The sequence below is a fragment of the Penicillium coprophilum genome (assembly GCF_028826855.1).
Source record: "Penicillium coprophilum strain IBT 35676 chromosome Unknown utg000006l_segment0_segment0, whole genome shotgun sequence".
NCBI lineage: Eukaryota > Fungi > Ascomycota > Eurotiomycetes > Eurotiales > Aspergillaceae > Penicillium > Penicillium coprophilum.
The window spans coordinates 2078090-2089956 of record NW_026622725.1 but is presented as its reverse complement, the minus strand read 5'-3'; the positions used below and the strand labels follow the sequence as shown (position 1 = coordinate 2089956).

Genomic DNA, 11867 nt, shown 5'->3' with positions numbered 1-11867 from the left:
ATATATGTTGCGCCTGATCCTTCACAAGAAAGGGTCAAGGCAATATAAATAGGGAGACATGGTGTATCTTTTCACCATCAAAATTCGATGAGCTGTCGGCCATTTTGATGTTAATTATGTATTCTCCGAGAAGAGTGTGCTAAATCAGATATCTAGAAGTCGGGATACTTAGCCAAAATAGAGTTCGGAGGTTAAACTGTCCCCGAGGCCGGAGAAAGCGGGTCTACCACGTGATCAGAGGCTCGGAATCGGCGCCACTAAGCCTCCTTGGCCGAGTTGAATGTAACAATCTCTGCTCTTTTCATTGCTCCTGGCTCCATATACGTATCGGCTCTTGGTCCATATTTAATCCATGGAGAGGAAATCCTCCCCACGGCGTGCCTGCTCTGAGTGCAAGGCGAAAAAGCTCCGCTGCGTTCCCAGTCGCGAGTTGCCCAGCGTCTGCCATAGGTTTGAGTCTCTCTATCTTAGCTTAATTTTCTTAGTCCATTAACTTGAAATTGAAAATTAAAAAAGGTGTCACCAACATGCAAAGGACTGTACTTTTCCTGAAACACGCCCTCGGAAGCGACAAAGTCGATGTATGTGGGCGGTCCTTGTAGCTGAAACCCTAAGCTCACTCAACAACAGTGCATAATCGGATGTCGCATTTGGAAGAGATGTTGGGTACTCTGGTGGACCGTTTTCCTGACCGGCCACAAGATCGAATTGTGCCAGATATTACACCTGCAGCATTCACTGCAGCGCCTGGGCTCAGCGAACCAACGGCCACGAATCATGATCCTTTATCTTGTGGCCTTGTCACATTTTCCGAGGCGGAAATTCTGTGTCAGACTTATCGAAGGATGTCACACAAGCACTTTCCCTGCGTTATCGTCCCTGAGAGGCTTGGAGTGCTGGAATTGCAGCAGGAACGGCCAATGCTTTTGCAAGCCATGTTGGTTATAGCATCATGGCAAAACAAGCCCCGACAAGTTGCTCTGGAGAGGCTTTATGTGAAGGAACTAGGTTCGAGATTCTTCAATGGGGAACGCAGCTTGGACATACTCCAGGGTTTATTAACATATCTTGCATGGTACGTGATCTCTCCCCTATAGGAACTGCTTGCAATCGGTCTGATTATGTAGGTATCATTTCAATGTGACTGAGTCTGGGCAGTACCATGCATACCGATTGGCTTCATTGTGTGTGACAATGATCGTAGATCTCGGGTTTAATAAGAAGCCTCCACAAGGAACAACACAGCACGATCTCATCCTCAATTCTCAACCAGCACCGGAACATATGACAACTCGGAAGCTTGAGTTTTGGAGTCATGAGGCGAGACGAGCACTGATCGGGGCCTACATCCAGTCAACACTGTAGGCATCATAGGTCCGCCATTCTTGGGATCTTATCTGCTGACACAAAATCAGGTGTGCACTCATGTGCCGAAAACAATCCCCAATTGCGTATTCAGCATATTTGGAGAATTGTGCAGTTTCCCTTCAAGAGGATAGCGAGGTGGATACCGACAAGACGCTGATACACTTCATTAAGCTGCTGCGAATTATGAATGAAGTTTATAGCGTCTTTGAATATGGAGACCCTGACCATAGCCTTTCCATGGGCGATGATAAAGTTCAAATGGTCGTGAAAGCTCTTGAAGGCCAACTCCATTCGTGGCGGGAAAATATCCCACTTGAGTTATCCGAACATGGTTGGTCTTTGATTACCTTTCCAACTGAAAAAAATGGCCAAAGGAAGCTGACTTGGAGTTCTCAGCGCAACTTAATACGTGGGGTGACTTGGCAGGGGCATACGCCCACGAAATTGGGCTTCATGGGAACTTTCGGAGCCGCCCTCTCTCTGCGACTCGGGTGAGCATTATGTTTGATTGTCTGGCACACGTGGAAGACTACATGAAACGTGCCTTGGCGATCTCAGCGGAGGACATGCAAACATGGACTGCTTTTGACTGGCGACAGCTAACCTATACGATCATGCTGGCAAGCAAAATTTCGGTATCAATCGATGTGATTGCCTCCGATAAAGAATCCACAGCACGCATTGCTCAGTTGGATTCGTACCTCGGGGTAATATATACACGAACCCAGGAACTGTTCTCCATGACCAGTACGCCGCAAGGTCAAACCCATTACTTCCATCGGTTATTAAATCAATGGAAAGGTATCCGGAATTGGTACCAGACAGTACTCCAGAAGAGAGCCGCTACCCACTTCAACGAGCAATCCAGCCGATCCATCAGCGATACATCGGTTCAGACCTCGCACGATATTTCCAACCAAATCCAAACAACTCCTTTCCGACCTCCGCAGACATTGGATTCTTGGCCTGATGATAACTTTGGATTATTACCGATATCGACCGCCGACTTCATGATGCTTGAATCCCTCGAATACCCCTAGCGTTCGCGACGGTTCTTCCAGTAGGATCAACCAGTATACTGGGGCCCTCGTCAGCTTCGGGCTTTCTGGGCCAGTCAATAAGGGAATATTACAGACTGGGGAGGAATGATAGAGAGCATTTAAGCTATTAATCAGAACTAGCGACTATGTATTATGTTGTCAACTTAGACATGAGGCGAATTGTGGAGGAAGAACCCCAGGTTCTGAACCTAGAGATCGTACCAATTCTGGATAGAAGTAAGATATCTTTCAAGAACTCTTCGCGACAAACATATTCTTTGTTATAATTCAAAGCGACCAAAGGGTGGATGTTAAGGGGAAATGTCAAGTTGACTCATAGTAAACCCTGTCCCCAGATATTCCCAAATTAGGTTTAGCGGATGATCGGTTGCCGGTGATTCCACGAGATGCAGGGGAACTTCAACTTGGAATTTCTCTTTACTTTCTCTCATTTCTAAGCCATTGACTAATTTTCGTTCCTTCAAAATGAGTAACCCTAAAGGCGTCGCTGAGAACATGCTCTGGGGAGGCCGCTTCACCCGTGAGTTCCAACACCCTCCCATCCCACCAAAAAACCCACTGACTCACACCAAAAAAAAACCGCAGAGGGCCTTGATCCCCTTATGGTGCAGTACAACACTTCACTCCCCTACGACCGTGTGTTCTGGAAGCAGGATATTGCTGGCTCAATTGCCTTCGCCCGCGCCAATACCAATTCTGGTCTCCTCACAGCACAAGAGTTCGCCGAGATCGAGCGGGGCTTCAAGCAGATCGCCCAGGAATGGCAAACAAATACTTTCGTGGCCAAGGAGAACGATGAGGACATCCACACTGCCAACGAGCGACGTTTGGGAGAGATCATTGGCAAGGAGATCGGCGGTAAGCTGCACACCGGTCGGTCGCGCAATGAGCAGATCGCCACGGATATGCGCTTGTGGCTTCGCGATGAGCTCCGATTGATCGAGAAACACCTTTCCGATCTGATCAAGGTCTCCATTGCTCGCGCTGAGAATGATATCGCTTATCTTATGCCCGGCTACACCCACCTGCAGAAGGCCCAGCCCGTCCGCTGGTCCCACTGGATCCTGTCGCATGCCACTGCCTTCGCTAGCGAGTTGGAGCGTCTGCGTGAGGTTATCCGTCGCGTCAACAAGAGCCCCCTCGGAACTGGTGCCCTCGCTGGTAACTGCTTCAACATTGATCGCGAGGCTATGGCCAAGGAGCTTGGCTTCGATGGCTTGCTGTACAACTCCATGAACGCTGTTGCGGACCGCGATTTCGCCATGGAGACCATGCAGTGGGGCAGCTCGTTCATGCTCAAGATCTCTCGCTGGGCCGAGGATCTGATCATCTACAGCTGTCTGGAGTTTGGCTTTGTCCGTCTGTCGGATGCCTACTCGACTGGATCGTCACTTATGCCCCAGAAGAAGAACGCAGGTAAGTTTAAATAACGTACATGCAATATGAAGCAGCATACTGATACGTGATCTACAATTTAGACAGCTTGGAGCTGCTCCGCGGCAAGGCTGGCCGTGCCTTCGGCCAGATGGCCGGCCTGATGTGCACAATCAAGGGCCTGCCCACTACCTACAACAAGGATCTGCAGGAGAGTGTTGAGCCCATGCTCGACCATATCAAGACTGTCAGCGACAGCATCCAGATTGCAACCGGTGTGCTCTCTACTCTTACCGTCAACCCCGAGAAGATGGTCGCCGCCCTGGCCCCGGAGATGCTGGCTACCGAAATTGCCGACTACCTTGTCCGAAAGGGTGTGCCTTTCCGCGAGGGACACCACATTTCTGGCCGCGTCGTTGCTCTGGCCGAGAACACCAATGTCCCCATGGACACACTCTCTCTGAAGCAGCTCCAGGAAGTCGACCCGCGCTTTGACGCTGATGTCCAGGCTTGCCTCGACTACGAGCGCGCCGTCGAGTTGAAGGATGCCATTGGCGGAACCAGCAAGCGCGCAGTCCTCGAGCAGACCGCCGTGCTGAAGAAGTTACTGTAAAATCTTCAAGATACGATATATGACAGAAAACAAACGTTAGGCTTTCGGTTAGACAAAAATGAATGTATGAATTGACTTGTTTAGGTGTCTTCCAAAACGTCAACGCCCAAACTATGTAACAAAGGGGGAATATCATACAACATACCTATCGAGCCGTCGTTCTCATCAAAAAATAAAAAATAAAAAAAAACTTCAGCTGGGATTCCAGCTCTGACATATAAATAACCCAGCATTACTCTCCAAAATTAAGATATACCGCTCAAACCCCTCTCAGGCTCATGCCCATTGTCCCAGATGGAGACTTAGTATCCCTTCCAGGAGCCCCTTCTTCTGCCTGATAAGCAGGCGGGATGTCAGCATGACCCTCCGCAGCCGCAATATCATATTCTAAACTGCGCTCCGCGGGCTTAGGTCTCGACCTGGACGCACTGCTTCTGCGTCCCTGGTGACTGGAAGTATGGCCATCTGTCGTGATTCCAAGCCCGTTCCCTAAACCTCGATCCTCCGACCTCCCACCATACTGCATGAAACTCATAACATGATCTGTCTCACCACGCTCAGCCTTCCTTCCCCTTTCCCCCTGAGCCTGGGACTCTCCGATTTCCATACCATTAGAGTATCGATCAAGATTCGCACCTAGGACAACTCCCTCGGCAGTAATGACCCGCCCAGCTGGGTTTCTCGCCGGACTACCCCCGTTACTATTGCTGTGGCTGTGGTGGCTGCCGTTGTCGGTTCCCGTTCTAGGGCTTGCATACGGGCTAACCATAGGCGCCAAGGCAGGCGATTCCCAAGCCCGCGGACCAGGCCTCGACTTGATATGACTCTGCTGTCGCTGTCGGTGCTCCATGGGTACATTGATCAGCTCGCTTTGTGAGTGGGAGGCTAGTTCAGCGCGGAGGCGATGGAAGCCCGTGTCTTGCAGCTCTGGGGTAAATCCTTGGCGGGGAGGGACTGAAGCGAAGAGTTCGTTTGAGTGTACTTTGGTTGGCGGAACTGGTGGTGTGTTGAGAGGAGAGTGTGAGATAAGGCTTGTTGACGATGACACCAATGTTAGGTCTGGGGTAAGAATCGTGCTTGCCCGTGTGTTATCAATAGTGAATGGGGAGACAGCGCTCGATGTGTCTGTGCAATGTCTAGTATCAGTGAAATGTTGTGTTGGCCTTAATGGCCAGTCAGTTGCTGAATGAGGTTTTGCTCACTATTTGCTTCGCTGTCTGATGGGGATAGAGGCCCTTTCGATTTGGACGCAGTTGCGCGATCTTTCCGCGTGAATCCATTTGAGTACCATGAGACGAGTGTTGACCCCTTCTCACGCTTCCCATATTTTCTCTTGTGGCGACAGCAACAGAAGAGCAGAATGGCACATATGATCAAAACTGCAACCCCACCAACAACACCGCCGATGATTGCGCCCAGGTTTGAAGATGCGGCACCTGGCGTGTTAGACGAAGTACTGGGTGAAGGCGCAGTAGTACCAGTAGCTCCTATAGCCGTGGGCTTGTGTAACTTGTGAAAGCTTTTGAAGTCGTGGGTTTTACTGGGGGTGTCTTCGAACCTGCTGATGTTTCCGAAGTGACAGAGGACGCTGTCGGGGAAGGTACAGGTGTCACCGTAGACAGACCCGTTGACAAGACGGTGGTTGACTCCGTTGAAGTGGAAATGGAGGACGTAGTGGTGGTTCTCGGCGTCACGTTTGGCAACAAACCAATGAACCCAGCGGTCGTCAACGAGAGTGTTGACGACTTGGTTGGGGTAGTGCCCGAGTCGTCTTCATCGCCATCGTCCGGACAAATCCCTGTCGTACATGGATCACTCGAGCAGCATCCACGAAAGTTGCCTGCCGTGCAGACATACCACTGCTTTATCCCAGTGCAGGTATTCAGGTCTCGAGGTACAAGAGACCCGAGGGACTCGGAAGACTCGGTCTCAACTAGCATCCTCAACGACAAAGTCTCATTCACCGAATTCGATAACTTGATCAAATCGCAACACACAGTGATGCTGGATAGAACAACCTGGAACTGAAGGTGAGAGACCTCGTTTCAACCTTCAAGATCTGAGGATTTGCCAGAGATGACAGAGGGCCATACCCCGACAGATATTCAAGAGACATTCATTCTCTCTCGAATGGGATACCACCACACGGTTGAAAGAAGCAGAGAGGGAAGTTTTCTTTGTTAATGGCTTGTGCGGGGCGATGGTATGCCATTTATAGATCCCTGTCGTCGTCACCAATAGGCTCGTCACCTGCGTGTTGGTTTCTCTTTAGTTCATGTGAGGCATTGGATAATGGACTCGAGATCGTTGTCATGGAGATAAATGATCCCAGAATTTAGCGAGCAATAAATCACAAATTAGTCAAGGTTCGAAATGAAACTGGAAGATGTTTGGTTTCTTTGTTGACAGACCGGGGGCTCAAGAGGTTGTTAGGAAACTCAAGATAGAGCGGGATTTCCATACGAGAGAAGACTACATATCGGTACTGTCTGTACCTAGAGGGAACGGAACAACATTAAGAAATAATAAATCCAATCATATGAGACAAACTGAGGGGAAAAGCACTCAGTACACCAACTCTTCGCCTGTTAAGATAAAGGAAAAAAATATGGCTATACAGGATGGTAAGTAACACAGTCAACAAAAAAAAAAAGTCTTTTTCATAGATGTTTCCCCTTGAAACGGGGCCTCACGACGCCACAAGCCCTAGTTCCACCTCAAAACCACGAGGTTTGGGAGAGGGCGTCGATAGGGTTCATCTGAAACAACTCCGTGGTATCCTCCGTATTCTCTGCGGGTCGATTCCAAAATAGCGAGCTTAGTAAGTACGCTTGAAAGGAGGGACGGCCTTGCACTCCGCCTCATCCAAGGTGTTAGCCTCAACGGCACGGTAGCCCAGCTTGACCTCGCCGTGGGGCTTCTTTTGCCAGGAGAGTGTGTGCTTCATCCACTTCTCGTCGTCACGGTCGGGGTAGTCCTCACGGGCGTGAGCACCACGAGACTCCTTACGAGCGGCAGCAGAAGCAGCGGTTTGGGTACTGTAGTATGGATGTTAGCAAGCGATTATAAATCAATAATCTGGGGATACATACGCGCAAGTCAGAAGGTTGCGGAGCTCAAGGGTCTCCACCAAGTCGGAGTTCCAGATCATGCTGCGGTCCTTGGTGCCAACCTGGGAGTACATCTGGTCAACAAGGTTGACCTTCTCGACACCCTCGTCCAAGCTCTCCTGGGTACGGAAGACGCTGACGTCGGTCTGCATGGTCTTCTGCATAGCGTTACGAATTTCAAAGGTCGACTTGGGGCCATCGGCGGTACGGGCAAAGTCGAGGTCCTTGATGGACTGAGCACCGGCATCGGAAGCAAGCTCCTTGTGGGGCTTGCCAGGAGTGGAAGTGTCACGGACACGGTGAGACACAGCGCGACCGAAGACAATCAGATCAAGCAGGGAGTTAGCACCCAGGCGGTTAGCACCGTGAACAGAGACACATGCGGCCTCACCGCAGGCGTACAGACCAGGAACAACCTTCTCCTGGCCATTCTCGTCCACATTCAGAACCTCACCAGTGTACTTGGTGGGGATACCACCCATGTTGTAGTGGACGGTGGGCAGGACAGGGATGGGCTGCTTGGTGACATCAACACCAGCAAAGATCGAGGCAGTCTCGGAGATACCGGGCAGACGCTCGTGCAGGAGCTCGGCGGGCAAGTGGCTAAGCTGGAGGTAGATGTGGTCCTTCTCGGGACCAACGCCACGGCCTTCACGAATCTCGAGAGTCATGGAGCGGGAGACAACGTCACGGGAGGCAAGATCCTTGGCAGTGGGAGCGTAACGCTCCATGAAACGCTCACCCTCGGAGTTGAGCAGGTAACCACCCTCACCACGGGAGCCCTCGGTGATCAGGCAACCAGCACCGTAGATACCAGTAGGGTGGAACTGAACGAATTCCAGATCCTGGTTAGGCAGACCAGCACGAGCGACCATAGCCATACCGTCACCAGTGCAAGTGTGGGCGGAGGTGCAGGAGAAGTAGGCACGTCCGTAACCACCGGTGGCAAGAACAGTGTGGTGGGCCTTGAAGCGGTGCAGAGTACCATCCTCCTGGTTGTAGGCAATAATACCACGGCACTCACCATCCTCCATCAACAGGTCAAGGGCGAAATATTCGATGAAGTAGTTGGTGTTGTGGCGGAGAGACTGCCCGTAGAGGGTGTGCAGAAGGGCGTGACCAGTACGGTCGGCGGCGGCGGCGCAACGGTAAGCCTGACCACCCTTACCGAAATCCTTGGACTGACCACCGAAAGCACGCTGGTAGATACGTCCATCCTCGGTACGCGAGAAGGGGCAACCGTAGCCCTCAAGCTCGCGAACACTGGCCGGAGCCTCGCGGGTCATGTAGTGAATGGCGTCCTGGTCACCAAGCCAATCAGAACCCTTCACAGTATCGTACATGTGCCATCTCCAGTCATCCTTGTGCATGCTAAAATCTAATTAGACGCGATTCGCTACCTTTCAGTGCTTTGGGAAGAACTTACTTTCCAAGGGCGGCGTTGATACCACCCTGGGCGGCGACGGTGTGACTTCTCGTGGGGAACAGCTTGGAAACACAAGCAGTCTTGAATCCAGCCTCGGCCAGACCGAAAGCAGCGCGCAGACCGGCACCACCGGCACCGACAACGACGGCATCGTACTCGTGATCCTGCACAAGTTAGACCCAATGAACCTCGTTTCCATCCGAAGAGCGGAATAGTCTTACAATAATAGGGTACTTGTCAGTCAGGTAGCCATTGGACTCCTTAGCGCGCAAGGGCTGGTTGGACCATATCCGGGCTGGCGCAGTAGTGATTAGTGGTGCTTCCGTGAACTGACAATTCGAGTGCTCTAATGCGTACCTGCGGGTCTTGAAGATGAGAAAAGACGTCTCTGGTCCCTCAAAATGCGGGAAACCTAGAGAAATAGACGGGTGAGTATGATACGGGTGTTGCGAACGGGCCGAAAATCGTTGCATGGCTACTCACCTTGGATGCTGGAGCTAGGCTCCGCAGGTTCATGGAGCTCATGATGGCGGATCAAAAGAGAATTGAATTTCCCTAATGAACCAAGAGAACAGTAGGACACCAAGGGTCGGTGACGGGTAGCAAAGAGGGGAGATTGTGGAATAGCGAACTCCTTCCAGGGCAACACTTTCATCTGGAATCGGGTTGCGGTTGGCAGTTTCACGCTGACATAATCATTCTCACAGTTGCCGACGGGGAGGACCGGGGCCGAATTAGCCAATCAGCGGCTGCGCAATGAAAATCAACCTCGGGCAGCCGGCCCCCCGTGATTGGCCAGATGGCACGTGTGCACCATTCATTTTGCCGGCCAGCAGAGGCTGCCGGAAGGATACGGTAGAACGTCAGGGAGACTGAGAGAGCCGCTAAGATCGATTACGGGGTCTTGAAGCTATATATGGCTATCTGTTCTGATTATAGTCCCACTTTTCTTGATGGAACGACATACAATCGCTAAGTGCTGTCTTTTTCACATGTATTACACATTTATATCGAAAGGTCACGTGTAGTCACATGACAAACTATGTTCTCACCAATCAGGAACGCGAAGGGACTACATCATCGTTCGAGCCCGTACTACATTATTGGAAGTCAGGAAATTTGGTTGAAATTATGTTGCATTGACCAGGAAAAAAAAAACTCCCACGTGACAAGACAATAATCATAGTACATCTCATCCATAATGCAAGTCGGAACCTCTAGTTGTACTGCATATATGTCGCCGTCGAGTTGAACTTGAGGTTACCCTTAATCACCTTCTCAACAGAGGCCAAGAAGTCCTTCTCGGTAGCCACCTTGCGGCGAGCCCGAATAGCAAACATACCTGCCTCAGTTGCAACACTGCGAAGTTCGGCACCTGTAGCATTAGGGCACAATCGTGAGATCAACTCCCAACGGATGTCCCGCTCGACGGACATACTCTTGGCGTGGATTCGGAGAATGTTGGCACGGCCCTCAACATCCGGCAGCGAGAATTCGATCTTACGATCGATACGACCGGGACGCATCAGGGCTGGGTCAAGTGTGGACGGGCGGTTGGTAGCGAACATGACCTTGATGTTACCACGAGAGTCGAACCCATCCAGCTGTGTGATCAGTTCCAGCATGGTTCGCTGCACCTCGTTGTCGCCACCAGCACCATCGTCAAAACGTGCACCACCAACGGCATCAATTTCGTCGAAGAAAATGATGCATGCCTTCTTGGTACGGGCCATCTCGAAAAGTTCACGGACCATCCGAGCACCCTCGCCAACGTACTTCTGCACCAGTTCACTGCCAATGACACGAATGAACGTAGCATCCGTCCGGTTGGCGACTGCACGGGCGCAAAGGGTCTTACCGGTTCCTGGAGGTCCGTAGAGCAGAGCACCCTTAGGTGGGTCGATACCGAGGTTCACAAAACGTTCCGGCGATAGCAAGGGCATTTCAACAACTTCTCGTAGCTTCTCGATCTGTTCTTTGCATCCGCCAACATCTCCGTAGGTCACATCGGGCTTATCCTCGACAGTCATCATTGTCACGCTGGGGTCAATCTTCGGCGGCAAGGGCAGCATGATCTGGTACTTATTACGGTCGACGCTGCGAAGACTGGTCAGTGTCTAGGAATGACAAACGAATCCACCACATAACTTACCCAACTCTCATGCCTTCCTCGATATCTGTCGGACTCACACGCTCTCCTAAGTTGACAACGAACTTGGCAATTTGCTTGACGTTGATCACATATTTGCTCTTGTCCGAGTCCTTCTCGTCCTGGATAATTTTCGTGCACCTCGCGACCTGTAGCGGCTGTTCCTCCGCCATGCGTTGTCGATCGGCGGCAACATCCCAAAGGTGTGGAGGCGCAAGACCGGTGTCGGATTCCTTTGAAGGTGTAAGCTCTAATTGTTCAAGGGGCCGAAAGAGCTGGACAGGTTATCACCTTAACGCCGATCTTCTCATTGACGCTGTTCTGTTTGTCCTTGATATCCTTTTCAAGCTTCTTCAGCGCATTCGCGTAAGGTGCGGCGCCATAAGTCTTGAGTACTGCGATATCACTGTGATAAATCTCAAGTTAATCATTGCTATCGCGCTTTGTGTGGATAGAATCGGCACAGCCGGTACTCACTCGTCTGTAAGGGGTGTGATCTTCTTCTCTGGTTCCTCATCGTCTGCGTAGTTCTTCTGGAATTTCTCCCAGTTCTGACCCGTGGCGCTAGGCATGATGAAAGGTGTTGACAGCCCAAGGCCGAGCTAAGGGAGAGTCCAGGGAAATAATAGAATCGAAGATTTATATGCAGATAGAACAAAATCGATGTCCTCTGAAAGCAGTAGCAATTCGAAAAAAGATAGATAAGTTGAGTATTGGGAGAGCAAAGAACGGTGATGTAGCAGAGCTGCGGTAGTTGAGCTAGCCT

The 11867-nt window shown here is 51.0% G+C and overlaps 5 protein-coding genes across 5 annotated transcripts; 2 read left to right on the top strand and 3 right to left on the bottom strand.

The window, feature by feature from the left end:
* Window positions 1-641: 641 nt before the first annotated feature.
* Window positions 642-2408, top strand: N7500_009743 (fungal specific transcription factor domain-containing protein; the record flags this gene model as incomplete). Its single annotated transcript, XM_056680882.1, has 4 exons — window positions 642-1075; window positions 1128-1361; window positions 1416-1699; window positions 1765-2408. The coding sequence occupies 4 exons, from the start codon at window positions 642-644 to the stop codon at window positions 2406-2408; spliced, it is 1596 nt and encodes a 531-aa protein (XP_056528264.1).
* Window positions 2409-2894: 486 nt separating this feature from the next.
* On the top strand, window positions 2895-4416 carry N7500_009742 (argininosuccinate lyase ARG4; the record flags this gene model as incomplete). Its single annotated transcript, XM_056680881.1, has 3 exons — window positions 2895-2949; window positions 3015-3845; window positions 3908-4416. 3 exons carry the CDS (start codon window positions 2895-2897, stop codon window positions 4414-4416), a joined length of 1395 nt encoding a protein of 464 aa, XP_056528263.1.
* Window positions 4417-4675: 259 nt separating this feature from the next.
* On the bottom strand, window positions 4676-6356 carry N7500_009741 (uncharacterized protein; the record flags this gene model as incomplete). The annotated part of the gene is made up of 3 exons (XM_056680880.1): window positions 4676-5541; window positions 5619-6161; window positions 6224-6356. 3 exons carry the CDS (start codon window positions 6354-6356, stop codon window positions 4676-4678), a joined length of 1542 nt encoding a protein of 513 aa, XP_056528262.1.
* Window positions 6357-7149: 793 nt separating this feature from the next.
* Window positions 7150-9477, bottom strand: N7500_009740 (Succinate dehydrogenase flavoprotein subunit; the record flags this gene model as incomplete). Its single annotated transcript, XM_056680879.1, has 6 exons — window positions 7150-7454; window positions 7509-8897; window positions 8953-9116; window positions 9174-9247; window positions 9310-9364; window positions 9436-9477. The coding sequence occupies 6 exons, from the start codon at window positions 9475-9477 to the stop codon at window positions 7235-7237; spliced, it is 1944 nt and encodes a 647-aa protein (XP_056528261.1). The 3' UTR covers window positions 7150-7234.
* Window positions 9478-10169: 692 nt separating this feature from the next.
* Window positions 10170-11673, bottom strand: rpt1 (proteasome regulatory particle base subunit RPT1; the record flags this gene model as incomplete). The annotated part of the gene is made up of 4 exons (XM_056680878.1): window positions 10170-11049; window positions 11105-11334; window positions 11393-11507; window positions 11579-11673. The coding sequence occupies 4 exons, from the start codon at window positions 11671-11673 to the stop codon at window positions 10170-10172; spliced, it is 1320 nt and encodes a 439-aa protein (XP_056528260.1).
* Between the last annotated feature and the right edge of the window lie 194 nt (window positions 11674-11867).